Source organism: Pelophylax lessonae (assembly GCF_965119305.1).
Source record: "Pelophylax lessonae genome assembly, chromosome: 11".
Taxonomy (NCBI): Eukaryota; Metazoa; Chordata; class Amphibia; order Anura; family Ranidae; genus Pelophylax; species Pelophylax lessonae.
Window position 1 is genome coordinate 148,476,995 of NC_138778.1, and position 18,348 is coordinate 148,495,342.

The 18,348-nt window shown below is 41.7% G+C and overlaps 1 protein-coding gene across 1 annotated transcript in view; it reads right to left on the minus strand.

The window, feature by feature from the left end:
• The window catches only part of ERBB2 (erb-b2 receptor tyrosine kinase 2), a gene marked incomplete at its 3' end in the record, with an annotated part of 299,046 nt that overhangs the window by 148,167 nt on the left and 132,531 nt on the right, over positions 1-18,348 (minus strand). The window contains exon 6 of the mRNA XM_082272837.1: positions 208-323. Within this exon, the coding sequence (XP_082128963.1) occupies positions 208-323 (116 nt within the window). The remainder of the gene's footprint in view (positions 1-207; positions 324-18,348) is intronic.

The window sequence follows — 18,348 nt, forward strand, 5'->3', positions numbered from 1 at the left end:
GCTTGTATTCAATTTTTGATTTTTAGGCATTTTGACAAGGCACCCCTGAAGAAACCTTAAGGTACCCTGGTTGAAAAAGGCTGCTCTATAGTGATATTTTCCCATAAGATTGAGAGGCCCTGTGGCTTCATAGCTGGATGAATAAGGTTCAATGTGCTTTAAACTAAAGGAGAAACCACAGTGGAAGGAGAACATGTGTAATCTTACCAGACAGTCGGAGTTCCTGGGTCCAGTACAGCCAGCGGCACACTGCTCATGACAGCAATGAGTGGAATGGCTCCCCTTGCACCTCAGACAGCCGCTCTGACATATCGTGCTGGTCACTAACAAACAGCAATGCACAAGGTCACACATTAAAAGTGTGTTACATACAAACTAATCCGCTCTAAATAACACATTTAAACTATATTAAAAAAAAAAAAAAAAAGTTGCCAATTGCACCATTGCAAACCCTTTAGGTGATGTCAGGATGGTGATTACGTAACTGTTGACAAGTTACTTGTAGAATTGCAAATAGTAAACTTTCATTATCCTCCCTGGCGGCATTCCAGAGTGTGGCTCGGGATTAACTTTCAGTACCAAAAGCGGTAACCCCGAGCCACACTCGGCATTACCCCAGAATCAAACTCACCGACCCCTGCGATCCTCCGCTGTCCTCCCTGCCCTCCTTACACTCTCTCCCCACTCTATGCTCGACTGATGCCGGCACTTGCCTTCCGGTTCCCTTCCCTGTGAGCGTTGCAACGCAGGGGGGTGGAACCAGCGGCAAATTAAAAAGTGTAAATACACCAAATGAGATAATACAAAGCTGTGATCCTAAGGGATTACACTGTATCATGCCATTTCACCACAGGATTTCACCTGGTGACTTTTCCAGTGCTTTGTGCCTGGAAAATTGAGAACGACCTCGGCGTTCAAAAAGCGTTTTTTTTTTTTGTGCGTAAAATCGCTTTTAGACGAACTGGAAAACAGCGACAGCGAAACTGAGTTACTTGAAGAACTGAGCGATAGCGATTCGTGGAAAAATTCATCATCAGGTCTTGAAAGTGACGACAGCGACGATTCTGATGTCTCTTTCTGGCACATAGCTTGTGGAATTTGGGAAGTATATCAAATGATTCTTCAGAATTTCCAACGGAGCGATGTGGCAGAAAGAGACATCAGAATCGTCGCTGTCGTCACTTTCCGTACCTGATGACCAATTTTCCCACCAATCACTATCGCTCAGTTCTTCAAGTAACTCCGTTTCGCTGTCGCTGTTTTCCAGTTCGTCTAAAAGCGATTTTGTGCAAAAATAAAGCTTTTTGAACGCCATAGTCGTTCTCTATTTTCCAGGCACAACGCACTGGAAAAGCACAGGCAGGGCACTGGAAAAGTCACCAGGTGAAATCCTGTGCTGAAATGGCATCATACAGTGTAATCCGTTACCGATCACAGCTTTGTATCATCTCATTTTGTGTATTTACATTTTTGAATTCTTGTCCATGTCGAAGAAGTCAACCCTAGTAAAATGTTCGAACCTATCAAATAACTTCTGCCCCTTTAAGTGTAGTGCACACAATCTAATTCTAGTAAAGCGCTGTTAAATACAAAGCCCCGGTTTATAAAATAACATATAAGAGCCACAAAGTGTCAGTAAAAACTAGTATAAAACTACATATGCTACAGCCTAATCTTCCAAAATCCTTAAACTGACCTCAGTGATGAGATCACGATCATACGTGTGTATATCAGAATCAGTGATGAGATCACTAACATACGTGTGTATCAAAATCAGTGATGAGATCACTAACATATGTGTGTATATCAAATCAGTGATGAGATCACTAACATACGTGTGTATATCAAAATCAGTGATGAGATCACTATCATACGTGTGTATATCAAATCAGTGATGAGATCACTAACATACGTGTGTATATCAAATCAGTGATGAGATCACTAACATACGTGTGTATATCAAAATCAGTGATGAGATCACTAACATACGTGTGTATATCAAATCAGTGATGAGATCACTATCATACGTGTGTATATCAAAATTAGTGATGAGATCACTAACATACGTGTGTATATCAAAATCAGTGATGAGATCACTATCATACGTGTGTATATCAAATCAGTGATGAGATCACTAACATACGTGCGTATCAAAATCAGTGATGAGATCACTAACATACGTGTGTATATCAAATCAGTGATGAGATCACTAACATACGTGTGTATATCAAAATCAGTGATGAGATCACTAACATACGTGTGTATATCAAAATCAGTGATGAGATCACTAACATACGTGTGTATATCAAATCAGTGATGAGATCACTATCATACGTGTGTATATCAAAATCAGTGATGAGATCACTAACATACGTGTGTATATCAAAATCAGTGATGAGATCACTATCATACGTGTGTATATCAAATCAGTGATGAGATCACTAACATACGTGCGTATCAAAATCAGTGATGAGATCACTAACATACGTGTGTATATCAAATCAGTGATGAGATCACTAACATACGTGTGTATATCAAAATCAGTGATGAGATCACTAACATACGTGTGTATATCAAAATCAGTGATGAGATCACTAACATACGTGTGTATATCAAAATCAGTGATGAGATCACTAACATACGTGTGTATATCAAAATCAGTGATGAGATCACTAACATACGTGTGTATATCAAATCAGTGATGAGATCACTAACATACGTGTGTATATCAAAATCAGTGATGAGATCACTAACATACGTGTGTATATCAAATCAGTGATGAGATCACTATCATACGTGTGTATATCAAAATCAGTGATGAGATCACTAACATACGTGTGTATATCAAAATCAGTGATGAGATCACTATCATACGTGTGTATATCAAATCAGTGATGAGATCACTAACATACGTGTGTATATCAAAATCAGTGATGAGATCACTAACATACGTGTGTATATCAAAATCAGTGATGAGATCACTAACATACGTGTGTATATCAAAATCAGTGATGAGATCACTAACATACGTGTGTATATCAAATCAGTGATGAGATCACTATCATACGTGTGTATATCAAAATCAGTGATGAGATCACTAACATACGTGTGTATATCAAATCAGTGATGAGATCACTATCATACGTGTGTATATCAAATCAGTGATGAGATCACTAACATACGTGCGTATCAAAATCAGTGATGAGATCACTAACATACGTGTGTATATCAAATCAGTGATGAGATCACTAACATACGTGTGTATATCAAAATCAGTGATGAGATCACTAACATACGTGTGTATATCAAAATCAGTGATGAGATCACTATCATACGTGTGTATATCAAAATCAGTGATGAGATCACTAACATACGTGTGTATATCAAAATCAGTGATGAGATCACTAACATACGTGTGTATATCAAATCAGTGATGAGATCACTAACATACGTGTGTATATCAAAATCAGTGATGAGATCACTAACATACGTGTGTATATCAAAATCAGTGATGAGATCACTAACATACGTGTGTATATCAAAATCAGTGATGAGATCACTAACATACGTGTGTATATCAAATCAGTGATGAGATCACTATCATACGTGTGTATATCAAAATCAGTGATGAGATCACTAACATACGTGTGTATATCAAAATCAGTGATGAGATCACTAACATACGTGTGTATATCAAAATCAGTGATGAGATCACTATCATACGTGTGTATATCAAATCAGTGATGAGATCACTAACATACGTGCGTATCAAAATCAGTGATGAGATCACTAACATACGTGTGTATATCAAATCAGTGATGAGATCACTAACATACGTGTGTATATCAAAATCAGTGATGAGATCACTAACATACGTGTGTATATCAAAATCAGTGATGAGATCACTATCATACGTGTGTATATCAAATCAGTGATGAGATCACTAACATACGTGCGTATCAAAATCAGTGATGAGATCACTAACATACGTGTGTATATCAAATCAGTGATGAGATCACTAACATACGTGTGTATATCAAATCAGTGATGAGATCACTATCATACGTGTGTATATCAAAATCAGTGATGAGATCACTAACATACGTGTGTATATCAAAATCAGTGATGAGATCACTAACATACGTGTGTATATCAAAATCAGTGATGAGATCACTAACATACGTGTGTATATCAAAATCAGTGATGAGATCACTATCATACGTGTGTATATCAAATCAGTGATGAGATCACTAACATACGTGCGTATCAAAATCAGTGATGAGATCACTAACATACGTGTGTATATCAAATCAGTGATGAGATCACTAACATACGTGTGTATATCAAAATCAGTGATGAGATCACTAACATACGTGTGTATATCAAAATCAGTGATGAGATCACTAACATACGTGTGTATATCAAAATCAGTGATGAGATCACTAACATACGTGTGTATATCAAAATCAGTGATGAGATCACTAACATACGTGTGTATATCAAAATCAGTGATGAGATCACTAACATACGTGTGTATATCAAATCAGTGATGAGATCACTATCATACGTGTGTATATCAAAATCAGTGATGAGATCACTAACATACGTGTGTATATCAAAATCAGTGATGAGATCACTAACATACGTGTGTATATCAAAATCAGTGATGAGATCACTATCATACGTGTGTATATCAAATCAGTGATGAGATCACTAACATACGTGCGTATCAAAATCAGTGATGAGATCACTAACATACGTGTGTATATCAAATCAGTGATGAGATCACTAACATACGTGTGTATATCAAAATCAGTGATGAGATCACTAACATACGTGTGTATATCAAAATCAGTGATGAGATCACTATCATACGTGTGTATATCAAATCAGTGATGAGATCACTAACATACGTGCGTATCAAAATCAGTGATGAGATCACTAACATACGTGTGTATATCAAATCAGTGATGAGATCACTAACATACGTGTGTATATCAAATCAGTGATGAGATCACTATCATACGTGTGTATATCAAAATCAGTGATGAGATCACTAACATACGTGTGTATATCAAAATCAGTGATGAGATCACTAACATACGTGTGTATATCAAAATCAGTGATGAGATCACTAACATACGTGTGTATATCAAAATCAGTGATGAGATCACTATCATACGTGTGTATATCAAATCAGTGATGAGATCACTAACATACGTGCGTATCAAAATCAGTGATGAGATCACTAACATACGTGTGTATATCAAATCAGTGATGAGATCACTAACATACGTGTGTATATCAAAATCAGTGATGAGATCACTAACATACGTGTGTATATCAAAATCAGTGATGAGATCACTAACATACGTGTGTATATCAAAATCAGTGATGAGATCACTAACATACGTGTGTATATCAAAATCAGTGATGAGATCACTAACATACGTGTGTATATCAAATCAGTGATGAGATCACTAACATACGTGTGTATATCAAAATCAGTGATGAGATCACTAACATACGTGTGTATATCAAATCAGTGATGAGATCACTATCATACGTGTGTATATCAAAATCAGTGATGAGATCACTAACATACGTGTGTATATCAAAATCAGTGATGAGATCACTATCATACGTGTTTATATCAAATCAGTGATGAGATCACTAACATACGTGTGTATATCAAAATCAGTGATGAGATCACTAACATACGTGTGTATATCAAAATCAGTGATGAGATCACTAACATACGTGTGTATATCAAAATCAGTGATGAGATCACTAACATACGTGTGTATATCAAATCAGTGATGAGATCACTATCATACGTGTGTATATCAAAATCAGTGATGAGATCACTAACATACGTGTGTATATCAAATCAGTGATGAGATCACTATCATACGTGTGTATATCAAATCAGTGATGAGATCACTAACATACGTGCGTATCAAAATCAGTGATGAGATCACTAACATACGTGTGTATATCAAATCAGTGATGAGATCACTAACATACGTGTGTATATCAAAATCAGTGATGAGATCACTAACATACGTGTGTATATCAAAATCAGTGATGAGATCACTATCATACGTGTGTATATCAAAATCAGTGATGAGATCACTAACATACGTGTGTATATCAAAATCAGTGATGAGATCACTAACATACGTGTGTATATCAAATCAGTGATGAGATCACTAACATACGTGTGTATATCAAAATCAGTGATGAGATCACTAACATACGTGTGTATATCAAAATCAGTGATGAGATCACTAACATACGTGTGTATATCAAAATCAGTGATGAGATCACTAACATACGTGTGTATATCAAATCAGTGATGAGATCACTATCATACGTGTGTATATCAAAATCAGTGATGAGATCACTAACATACGTGTGTATATCAAAATCAGTGATGAGATCACTAACATACGTGTGTATATCAAAATCAGTGATGAGATCACTATCATACGTGTGTATATCAAATCAGTGATGAGATCACTAACATACGTGCGTATCAAAATCAGTGATGAGATCACTAACATACGTGTGTATATCAAATCAGTGATGAGATCACTAACATACGTGTGTATATCAAAATCAGTGATGAGATCACTAACATACGTGTGTATATCAAAATCAGTGATGAGATCACTATCATACGTGTGTATATCAAATCAGTGATGAGATCACTAACATACGTGCGTATCAAAATCAGTGATGAGATCACTAACATACGTGTGTATATCAAATCAGTGATGAGATCACTAACATACGTGTGTATATCAAATCAGTGATGAGATCACTATCATACGTGTGTATATCAAAATCAGTGATGAGATCACTAACATACGTGTGTATATCAAAATCAGTGATGAGATCACTAACATACGTGTGTATATCAAAATCAGTGATGAGATCACTAACATACGTGTGTATATCAAAATCAGTGATGAGATCACTAACATACGTGTGTATATCAAAATCAGTGATGAGATCACTAACATACGTGTGTATATCAAAATCAGTGATGAGATCACTAACATACGTGTGTATATCAAAATCAGTGATGAGATCACTAACATACGTGTGTATATCAAAATCAGTGATGAGATCACTAACATACGTGTGTATATCAAAATCAGTGATGAGATCACTAACATACGTGTGTATATCAAATCAGTGATGAGATCACTATCATACGTGTGTATATCAAAATCAGTGATGAGATCACTAACATACGTGTGTATATCAAAATCAGTGATGAGATCACTATCATACGTGTGTATATCAAATCAGTGATGAGATCACTAACATACGTGCGTATCAAAATCAGTGATGAGATCACTAACATACGTGTGTATATCAAATCAGTGATGAGATCACTAACATACGTGTGTATATCAAAATCAGTGATGAGATCACTAACATATGTGTGTATATCAAAATCAGTGACGAGATCACTAACATACGTGTGTATATCAAAATCAGTGATGAGATCACTAACATACGTGTGTATATCAAAATCAGTGATGAGATCACTAACATACGTGTGTATATCAAAATCAGTGATGAGATCACTAACATACGTGTGTATATCAAATCAGTGATGAGATCACTATCATACGTGTGTATATCAAAATCAGTGATGAGATCACTATCATACGTGTGTATATCAAAATCAGTGATGAGATCACTATCATACGTGTGTATATCAAATCAGTGATGAGATCACTAACATACGTGTGTATATCAAAATCAGTGATGAGATCACTAACATACGTGTGTATATCAAAATCAATTGGTAAAACAAAAACAATATAGGACAGAAAAATAAATGTAAAAAGTCCACTATAGATAGTGACAATTCACTATAAATTGTGACCAAAAACCCGTGCTGTGCAAAAAATTGTGCTCCATCAGGTGCAGGTAAATAATGCCTCGTTTCCACTGAGCAGAACGGTTCGGGTCGGTACAGTTTGGAAGGGTTAGAGTGGTCCGGCCTATTCAGGTGAGCGTTTCCACTGCAAGTCGGACCGCTAGGGGCCATGCAGGGTTCACACCAAACGTGGTGCTCGTTTTGTGCTTTTGTTTGACGTGAGCATTGACGTTTTCCTGTCCACCAATCAATGGAATGTATCGTGTTACGCCAGTAGCTCCGCCCTAACCGTACCGTACCATTTCCTATGACTCTACATCTGAAGGAGGACCAGGAATGGTGCGGTTTGGTTCGGTTGTATGGGCCACTTTCATAATGGAAACACTCAAAATAGCGTACCGTACCAAACCGCTCAGTGGAAACTAGGGATGCACCGAATGTTCGGCGGCCGAACATTATTCGGCCGAAAATAGAAAAAATAGCACTTTCGGTGTTCGGCCGAATAAGTCAAAAGGCCGAATAATTTTGTGCCGAACAATGTCAGCGGCGGTCACTAAATGGCGGCCCGCGCGATGCTTCCGCCCGGACCGCTCCCCTTCCTCATTGCGGCTCCCGGCTCCCTGCTCACACGCCGCCGGTGTCCTGTCCGGCCGCGAGTAGGGGGTGTGACGTCACGCGCACGTCCCCCGCTCCTGACTGCGGCTCCTTCACACTAGGTCCAGCGAGCGTGACACTATGTGCACGCCCCGCCCCCCTGTTCGCGGCTTTTGGCTCCGACCTGGCTGCAGTTCAGGTATGTGGAGCACATTTGGGGGAGAATACGGTAGCTGCACAAGCATTAGTGTGCAGACTGCCATATGTTGTTGCCACTTGCCATGCTCATTAGAGTGCCCTATAAAGTGCCCCTTAAAAAAAAAAAAGAAAAAAAATGTGCCCAACAGAGTGCTCCCTTGACATAAAATGTGGCCATCAGCGTGCCCCTTATTTTATGCTAAGGGACATGCTGATGAGCATATTTTATGTTAAGGGGCACTCTGATGGGCATATTTTATGTTAAGGGGCACGCTAATGGGCATATTTTATGTTAAGAGCAACGCTGATTTAAATGTTTTGTTTTGCCCATCAGAGTGCCCCCTAACATAAAATGTGCCCATCAGCGTGCCCCCTAACATAAAATGTGCCCATCAGCGTGCCCCCTAAAAATTGGCAAAATAAATGGAAAAAATGCGAAACACCGCGTTCGGTATTCGGCCTTCGGCCAAGCATTTCATTATTATTCGGCTTCGGCAAAGAATTTCATTTCGGTGCATCCCTAGTGGAAACAAGGCATAAATGCACTCACAAGAGCCCCCAGGTCACTGGGACCACTTGCATCTTAGTGTGTATACAAGAAATATAGACTTCTTCCACAGTAAACTCAAACCACCTTAACAGGTATCCTCCCCTCAGACGATGGATAGTAAATGGCATCAAAAACAAATGACAAGGTGATTGTAAAACACCATTTTAATAACTTAAAGATTGAAAATTAAAACAACTCTGCAGTAGTTGTGCTTACATTTAAAAGTGCCCAGACCGCCACCAGCTCAATAAGGCTGCACTATGCCCCACGGCAATCAAAACACGTCATTTCCTGGGTAGTGGTGAAACGCCCGCGGGTCGGGGAACCGGTGTTCCGTGAGAATTACCTACCCTGTGAGAATTACCTACCCCTCGTCACTTCCGGCCAGAAGCATCTGAGCAGCGCAGCAGTGCGCATGCTCAGAGCCCCGGATACCTAATGGCAGAACAGAGGAGCTTACTAGTGCGCATGCGCACTAGTATAAAACGATCACGGTGTACCGTGAAAAGAACCTACCGACGCGGCGCTTACCTAAAACAGCTGTGCTGACATACGAGTCATCCCCGCTCCTGTCCCGGTCACTTCCCTGCTCTCGGCAAGTAAATATAAAAGCGGCTTTCGGCTCCGTGATTTATGTTTTCATACAGCCGCCGCCGCTTTTATATTTACTATCCGAGATCAGGGAAGTGACCGGGACAGGAGCGGAGATCACTCGTATTTCAGCACAGCTGTTTTAATGTAACAGCTGCATTACATACAGTGCGGAGCACCGGAAGTGACGAGGGGTAGGTTTTTCTCACGGGTAGGTCATTCTCACGGAACACCGGAACTATCGGTGAGAGAGAGTGGATCCATATCCTACCAGGTCTTGATTGCCGTGGGGCATAGTGCAGGCTTATTGAGCTGGTGCCGGTCTGGGCACTTTTAAATGTAAGCACAACTACTGCAGAGTTGTTTTAATTTTTAATCTTTAATTTATTAAAATGCTGTTGTACGATCACCTTGTCATTTGTTTTTTATGCCATTTATGGTCCATCGTCTGAGGGGAGGACACCTGTTAAGGTGGATTGCGCTTACTGTGAAAGAGTTCTACAAGTCCATATCTCTTATATACACTAAGGTGCAAGTGGTCCCTGTGACCCGGGGGCTCTGGTGAGTGCATTTATTTACCCGCACGTGGTGGAGCACTGAATTTATTGGAAGAAGAGCATTTCTATTGCACAGCATGGGTTTTTGGTCACGATTTACAGTGAATTGTCACTATCTATAGTGGTCTTTTTACATTTATTTTTCTGTCATATATTGTTTTTGTTTTACCAATTGATTTTGATATACACACGTACAGTGGGTACGGAAAGTATTCAGACCCCCTTAAATGTTTCACTCTTTGTTATATTGCAGCCATTTGCTAAAATCATTTAGGTTCATTCTTCTTCCTCATGAATGTACACATAGCACCCCATACTGACAGAAAAACACAGAATTGTTGACATTGTTGCAGATTTATTAAAAAAGAAAAACTGAAATATCACATGGTCCTAAGTATTCAGACCCTTTGCTCAGTATTTAATAGAAGCCCCCTTTTGATCTAATACAGCCAGGAGTCTTTTTGGGAAAGATGCAACAAGTCTTTCACACCTGGATTTGGGGATCCTCTGCCATTCCTCCTTGCAGATCCTCTCCAGTTCTGTCAGGTTGGATGGTAAACGTTGGTGGACAGCCATTTTTAGGTCTCTCCAGAGATGCTCAATTGGGTTTAAGTCAGGGCTCTGGCTGGGCCATTCAAGAACAGTCACGGAGTTGTTGTGAAGCCACTCCTTCGTTATTTTAGCTGTGTGCTTAGGGTCATTGTCTTGTTGGAAGGTAAACCTTCGGCCCAGTCTGAGGTCCAGAGCACTCTGGAGAAGGTTTTTGTCCAGGATATCCCTGTACTTGGCCGCATTCATCTTTCCCTCGATTGCAACCAGTCGTCCTGTCCCTGCAGCTGAAAAACACCCCCACAGCATGATGCTGCCACCACCATGCTTCACTGTTGGGACTGTATTGGACAGGTGATGAGCAGTGCCTGGTTTTCTCCACACATACCGCTTAGAATTAAGGCCAAAAAGTTCTATTTTGGTCTCATCAGACCAGAGAATCTTATTTCTCACCATCTTGGAGTCCTTCAGGTGTTTTTTAGCAAACTCCATGCGGGCTTTCATGTGTCTTACACTGAGGAGAGGCTTCCGTCGGGCCACTCTGCCATAAAGCCCCGACTGGTGGAGGGCTGCAGTGATGGTTGACTTTCTACAACTTTCTCCCATCTCCTGACTGCATCTCTGGAGCTCAGCCACAGTGATCTTTGGGTTCTTCTTTACCTCTCTCACCTAGGCTCTTCTCCCCCGATAGCTCAGTTTGGCCGGACGGCCAGCTCTAGGAAGGGTTCTGGTTGTCCCAAACGTCTTCCATTTGAGGATTATGGAGGCCACTGTGCTCTTAGGAACCTTAAGTGCAGCAGAAATCTTTTTGTAACCTTGGCCAGATCTGTGCCTTGCCACAATTCTGTCTCTGAGCTCTTCAGGCAGTTCCATTGACCTCATGATTCTCATTTTCTCTGACATGCATTGTGATCTGGAAGGTCTTATATAGACAGGTGTGTGGCTTTCCTAATCAAGTCCAATCAGTATAATCAAACACAGCTGGACTCAAATGAAGGTGTAGAACCATCTCAAGGATGATCAGAAGAAATGGAAAGCACCTGAGTTAAATATATGAGTGTCACAGCAAAGGGTCTGAATACTTAGGACCATGTGATATTTCAGTTTTTCTTTTTTAATAAATCTGCAACAATGTCAACAATTCTGTGTTTTTCTGTCAGTATGGGGTGCTATGTGTACATTCATGAGGAAGAAGAATGAACTTAAATGATTTTAGCAAATGGCTGCAATATAACAAAGAGTGAAAAATTTAAGGGGGTCTGAATACTTTCCGTACCCACTGTATGTTAGTGATCTCATCACTGATTTGATATACACACGTATGATAGTGATCTCATCACTGAGATCACAGTTTTTGGATTTTCAGGTACTAAACACTGGTGTTGTTGAATTTTTTTATTTCTTGAGTACATAAGATTAGGCTGTAGCATATGTAGTTTATACCAGTTTTTACAGACACTTTGCACCTTACATGATATTTTATAAACAAGGTTTTAGTATATAACAGCACTTTACTAGACTTAGAAAAATAGAAGCTTTCTATGATTTTTAGAACAAGACCTCACCTCAGCCACTAGTGTGTTGCATAGAAAAGTTTATGACTTCCTGGTATGTAGATATGGGACATGAAAACTGTTAAGACACAGGACGGAGTTCACCAGCTGACCTCATTATCGCACACACCCTGCACCCATCAACCACGTTTACACAGCATCCCCGGCATCCCTCCAGCCATGCATTTGCCTGACTTGTCAATCTAGGCTGCCATAGCTGCTATGTTTGCATGGCATCCCCAGCATCTCTCTAGGTGTGCATTTGCCTGGCTTGTCAATGTAGGTTGCCACAGCAGCTATGTTTGCATTGCATCACCAGCATCTCTCCAGGTGTGCATTTGGTTGGCTTGTCAATGTAGGTTGCCATAATGGCCATGTTTGCAGGGGCATCCCCGGCGTCTCTCCAGGCGTGCATTTGCCTAGCTTGTCAATGTAGGCTGGCACAGCTTCTATGTTTGCATGGCATCTCTCCAGGCATGAATTTGCCTGGCTTGTCAATGTAGGTTGCCATGGCTGCTATGTTTGCATGGCATCCCCAGCATCTCTCCAGCATGAATTTGGCTGGCTTGTCAACGTAGGTTGCCATGGCTGCTATGTTTGCATGGCATCCCCAGCATCTCTCCAGGTGTGAATTTGCCTGACTTGTCAATGTAGGCTGGCACAGCTGCTATGTTTGCATGGAGTCGCCAGCATCTCTCCAGGTGTGCATTTGCCTGGCTTGTCAGTGTAGGTTGCCACAGCTATGTTCGCACCGAATCCCCAGCATCCCTCAAAGTGTGCATTTGCCTGGCTTGTCAATGTGGGCTGGAACAGCTGCTAAACCCTCTAAAATTGCAGATTGGACACCCCTGATGTATACAAGGACCTGCCTGGTTGGATACAGGGTGAATGGATAGATAGGTGTGTACTCCTATTCCATAGTTTTGGTAAATCTAAAGGAACCTGTACAGAGATTGTACAGTCTGATTGTATAATGTATAGCCACCTTTATACACCTAAAGTAAACTAGGCACAGTTTCAGTCTTATTAAAGTGCAAGTTCACCTTTACAGTGCAAGTTCACCTTTACAGAAAATCTGTAAGGTGAACATACACTGTACCCCCTCCTCCCCCCCAGTCCCGCTGTACCGGAGTCCGCGATCTCCCGCTATCAGACACTGGGTTGCCACTTCACCGGTCCGGGGATTTAAAATCCCCATGGCTTAATCTCCTATCTGTACCTCTCAGCACATAGGGATAGGAGGCATTCTAATTGGTCAACACTGTCACATGGACGGCGCTGACTAATCAGGATCCTGTCAGCAGTGGAGAAGAGGAGAGAAAGCCAGAAGGATTTGAATTCCCCGGACCAGTAAAGCGACATCCAGTGCCTGACAGCAGGAGATCACATGACTTCAGTACAGCGTGAACTGTAAAGATGAACTTAGCCTTTAATTGTTGATGGCACCCCAAGCCTGTGTATCAGGCGCATGTTTGCCCTGTGCTTTGTTGCATGACAAACATGCTGCAAACGCACCAAAAAGTAAAGTAAAGAAACGACCCAGGCTCCACTCAAAAAAGGATTCTGGAACTACTTCGGAGTATTTGTCATGCCTAGGGCAGTCCATTCAAGGGAATTGGACTGCCCTATGTGGGATTCGCAGGAAAGCTCCAAAACACCCCTCCAAAAATACACGTACAGAGTGGGTGGGGCCTGACAGCTGAGAGTCTGTCCACTCCCTCCTATGTACATGTATAAAGGTGGCCATGCACTATACAATCTCTGTACTATTTCCTTTAGATTTACTAAAACTATGGAATAGGAGGACTCGCCTATCTATTAATTCACTCTGTTATCAGTCCAGTAGGCCCTTGCACTACATCAAGGGGTGTCCAACCCACGGCCCGCAGGACGGCTGAAGACAGCCCTAGAGTTTAAAGGGATTGAAAAGTCAGAAGGTATTTTATCTTCATGCATCTATGCATTAAGATAAAAAAAAACCTTCTATGTTTAGCAGCCCCCCTAATACTTACCTGAGCCCCCTCTCTATCCAGCGATGTCCACGAGTGTCTCAGCCCTCCAGGACTCTCTCTCCTCCTGATTGGCTGAGAGGCAGCAGCAGCCCCATTGGCTCCCGTTGCTGCCAACCTAACTCAGTTAGCCAATCAGGAGAGAGAGGGGGCGGGGCCGAACGGCAGCTCCATGTCTGAATGAATACATGGAGCTGCAGCTCGGGTCGGATGCCCCTATAGCAAGCTGCTTGCTGTGGGGGCACTCAACAGGAAGGAGGGGGCAGGAGCTCCAGCCAGGGACCCGTGAAAAAGGATCTAGACTGCTCTGTGCAAAACCTACTGCATAGGGCATGTAAGTAGAACGTTTATTATTTTATTATTAAAAAAAATAAAAAATTAGACTTTACAATCACTTTAACATGCGACCCAACCCCGTCTAGAGAGATTCTGGGGACGCCACGCAAACATAACAGCCGTGGCAACTTACATCAACAAGCCAGGGAAATGTACGCTTGGAGGGATGCTGTGCAAACATAGTTGATGGGTGCAGAGTGTGTGTGCTAATGAGTTCAGCTTGTGAACTGCTTCCTGTGTCTTCATGTCCCGTATCTACATACCAGGAAGTCATGACTTTTTTATGGAACACACCAGAGTTGAGCTAAGGCCTTGTTCTAAAAATCATAGAAAGCTTTAAGGTTTCTGCAAAAGAGGTACAATAATGGTATATTGGTACATAGGAGAGCTGGAAGTTAGAACAAAAAACGTGAACTTAGCCTTTAAAGGAGGGACCTCATGGTAAACAGCATAGTAAACTGCAAAAGTTGCACGTTAAAGTGTAACTAAAAGCAAAACTTTTTTTTTTTTGGACAGAGTGGAGAGGAATTAGAACAAATCTGGCGCGCGCTCACCCCTTAGCTGCCTCCAAGCTACCGACGTACCCCTACGTCGGTTTGCCTGGGAGAGCCACACTGCTGCAGTAAATATGCGGTAAGTGATCGGCAAACGATCAAAAACATTTGTTGCAGAATCCTACAGGTTGTTGCTCTGAGCAAAAAGCCGTTTTTTATCTGCAGTAGGGCTGCCACGACGCGTCGACTACAAAAAATCGCCGACGTGCGTGAAAGGCGTCGACGCGTCAACTCGTGACGTCACACGCCCCCTGGCCGGCCGCCGCGCCGCTTGAAGCATTGCCGGCCGGGTGAAATCCCCCCCCGGGCTCCGTCCACACCGATGTCGGAGACAAGAGGTGAGCGCTGAGCGTCTCCAGCACCCCCGTACTCCGCCACAGCTTCCTCCCCGATCACCTAGCTACCTAGAAATGTCACATGTGCGGCGCTACACCGGCTTGTACTGTACTGTGGCGGGTTGTAATGGTCTGTACTAGGTGGGAGGGCTTACTGGGGGGTCTGTACTGGGAGGGGGGCTTACTAAGTGGTCTGTACTAGGTGGGAGGGCTTACTGAGGGGTCTGCACTGGAAGAGGGGCTTACTAAGGGGTCTGTACTAGGTGGGAGGGCTTACTGAGGGGTCTGCACTGGGAGGCGGGGCTTACTAAGTAGTCTGTACTAGGTGGGAGGGCTTACTGAGGGGTCTGCACTGGGAGGGGGGCTTACTAAGGGGTCTGTACTAGGTGGGAGGGCTTACTGTGGGGTCTGCACTGGGAGGGGGGCTTACTAAGGGGTCTGTACTAGGTGGGAGGGCTTACTGTGGGGTCTGTACTGGGAGGGGGGCTTACTAAGGGGTCTGTACTAGGTGGGAGGGCTTACTGAGGGGTCTGCACTGGGAGGCGGGGCTTACTAAGTAGTCTGTACTGGGAGGGGGGGCTTACTAAGTGGTCTGTACTAGGTGGAAGGAGGCGTCTGTACTGGGAGGGGGGGCTTACTAAGTGGTCTGTACTAGGTGGGAGGGCTGACTGAGGGGTCTGCACTGGGAGGGGGGGCTTACTAAGTAGTCTGTACTAGGTGGGAGGGCTTACTGAGGGGTCTGTACTGGGAGGGGGGGCTTACTAAGTGGTCTGTACTCGGTGGGAGGGCTTACTGTGGGGTCTGTACTGGGAGGGGGCTTACTGAGGGGTCTGTATTAATTACAGGATTAATTAGCTAATCAAAAAAACACTCAATTAAGCAAAAAAATTAAATAAAAATAATCGTTAGATTAGTCGACTAATCGTAAAAATAATCGATAGATTAGTCGACAGACAAATTAATCGTTAGTTGCAGCCCTAATCTGCAGTGAATCTGAATGGGAGTGATGTTTACATTAACAATCAGCTGATGCACTTGCAGTTTTCAAACGAGGAAAACGCAGGGTCTGCATCCCTTTAGACATGAAACATTTTGGGAGCATCTCACCAAAAATGTAATTTTTGTTGCAGAGGATGCCTAAAATCTGACTTGCATCTTAGTGCAAACTTCAGGAAAATCAGCGAGCCAATCACAAGCAGGAAATTACATTTCTGAGGACGTTCTGTACACCAACTCCGTACAGAAAATCTCCAGGTTGCCATGCTGCATTGAATCTTACAAAAAACTACAGGACTGCAGTTTGAAAAAGGAAAATACTGTTACCAGATAGGTGAAGATGGTTGCTATTGCCTCCTTTTGAGGCTCGAGAGATGATGGCATTGAATTATTCTGTTATTTATTTTTTTATTATTTTTGGATTTCCTTTTATGTTAATATATAATTTTGTTATTAATCTTTAAAAAAAAAAAAAAAATATATATATATATATATATATATATATATATATTTATTTATTTCTTGAAGCATTAAAACAAACCCTTTTTTTGTGAAATCATATATATTTTGTTTTTTAAATTGATACATTTTTATATGAATATTTCATGCTTATTCTCACATTTTCTATGTTTGTACAATTTTGTATCTGAATTCTCTTTAATGAACTTTTTTAAAACACAAAAAGAAAAAGGAAAATACATTTTTACTAACATTTACTAACAAATAAAAACTGACTTGTGTAACAATTGTCCATGCTATCTGGCTTTTTTTATTTTCTGTATTTGTTTTCCCTTGAAAGTGAAGTTACAGTTTAGGTTCCTGGAGAAGAAAGCTAGACCTACGCAACATGCAATATCCAGATTCTGTATATTGCCAGAAGTATTGGGACACCCCTCTAAATCATTGGATTCAGGTGTTCCAATCACCTCCATGGCCGCAGATGTATAAAATCAAGCACCTAGGTATGCAGACTGCTCCTACATTTGCAAAATAATGAGTCACTCTCAGCAGCTCAGTTTATTCAAGCGTAGTACCATGAAAGGTTGCCACCTGTGCAGGGTGGATAAAAATCAATGATTTTTAAAATGAAATTTAAAAAAAAAAAAAAAAAAAAAGAAATCAGATTTTTTTGTTATTTAACCTCTTGCTGACTGCCCACCATAGTACTACTGCAGCAGGGCGGCTCGGCTGCGCAAAACCACGTAGTACTACGTGATTTTGTGCACAAGGTCTAGGCGCGCGCACGCCGCCGGAGCCGCGCTCCAGCTGTGTTTAAACACAGCGGGATGCGGGCCACGGGAGGAGCAGTGGCGATTGCTGCCGGCCTCCCGCGATCATTAGAGAAACTGACAGAAGACCCGCCTGTTTATGTAAACAAAGCAGGCGAGTCTTCTGTCACACTGACAGAGAGAGATCAGGAGTTTCAGCTAAGCTACAACCCCGATCTCTCTGTGCCTGTCACAGAACCCTTCCCCCACAGTCAATAAGCATATTTATGCAAACATTAACCCCTTTGATCACCCCCAGTGTTAACCCCTTCCCTGCAAGTGCCAGTGTAATTTATACAGTAACAGTGTATATTTATAGCACTGATTACTGTATTAGTGTCACTGGTCCCCAAAAAGT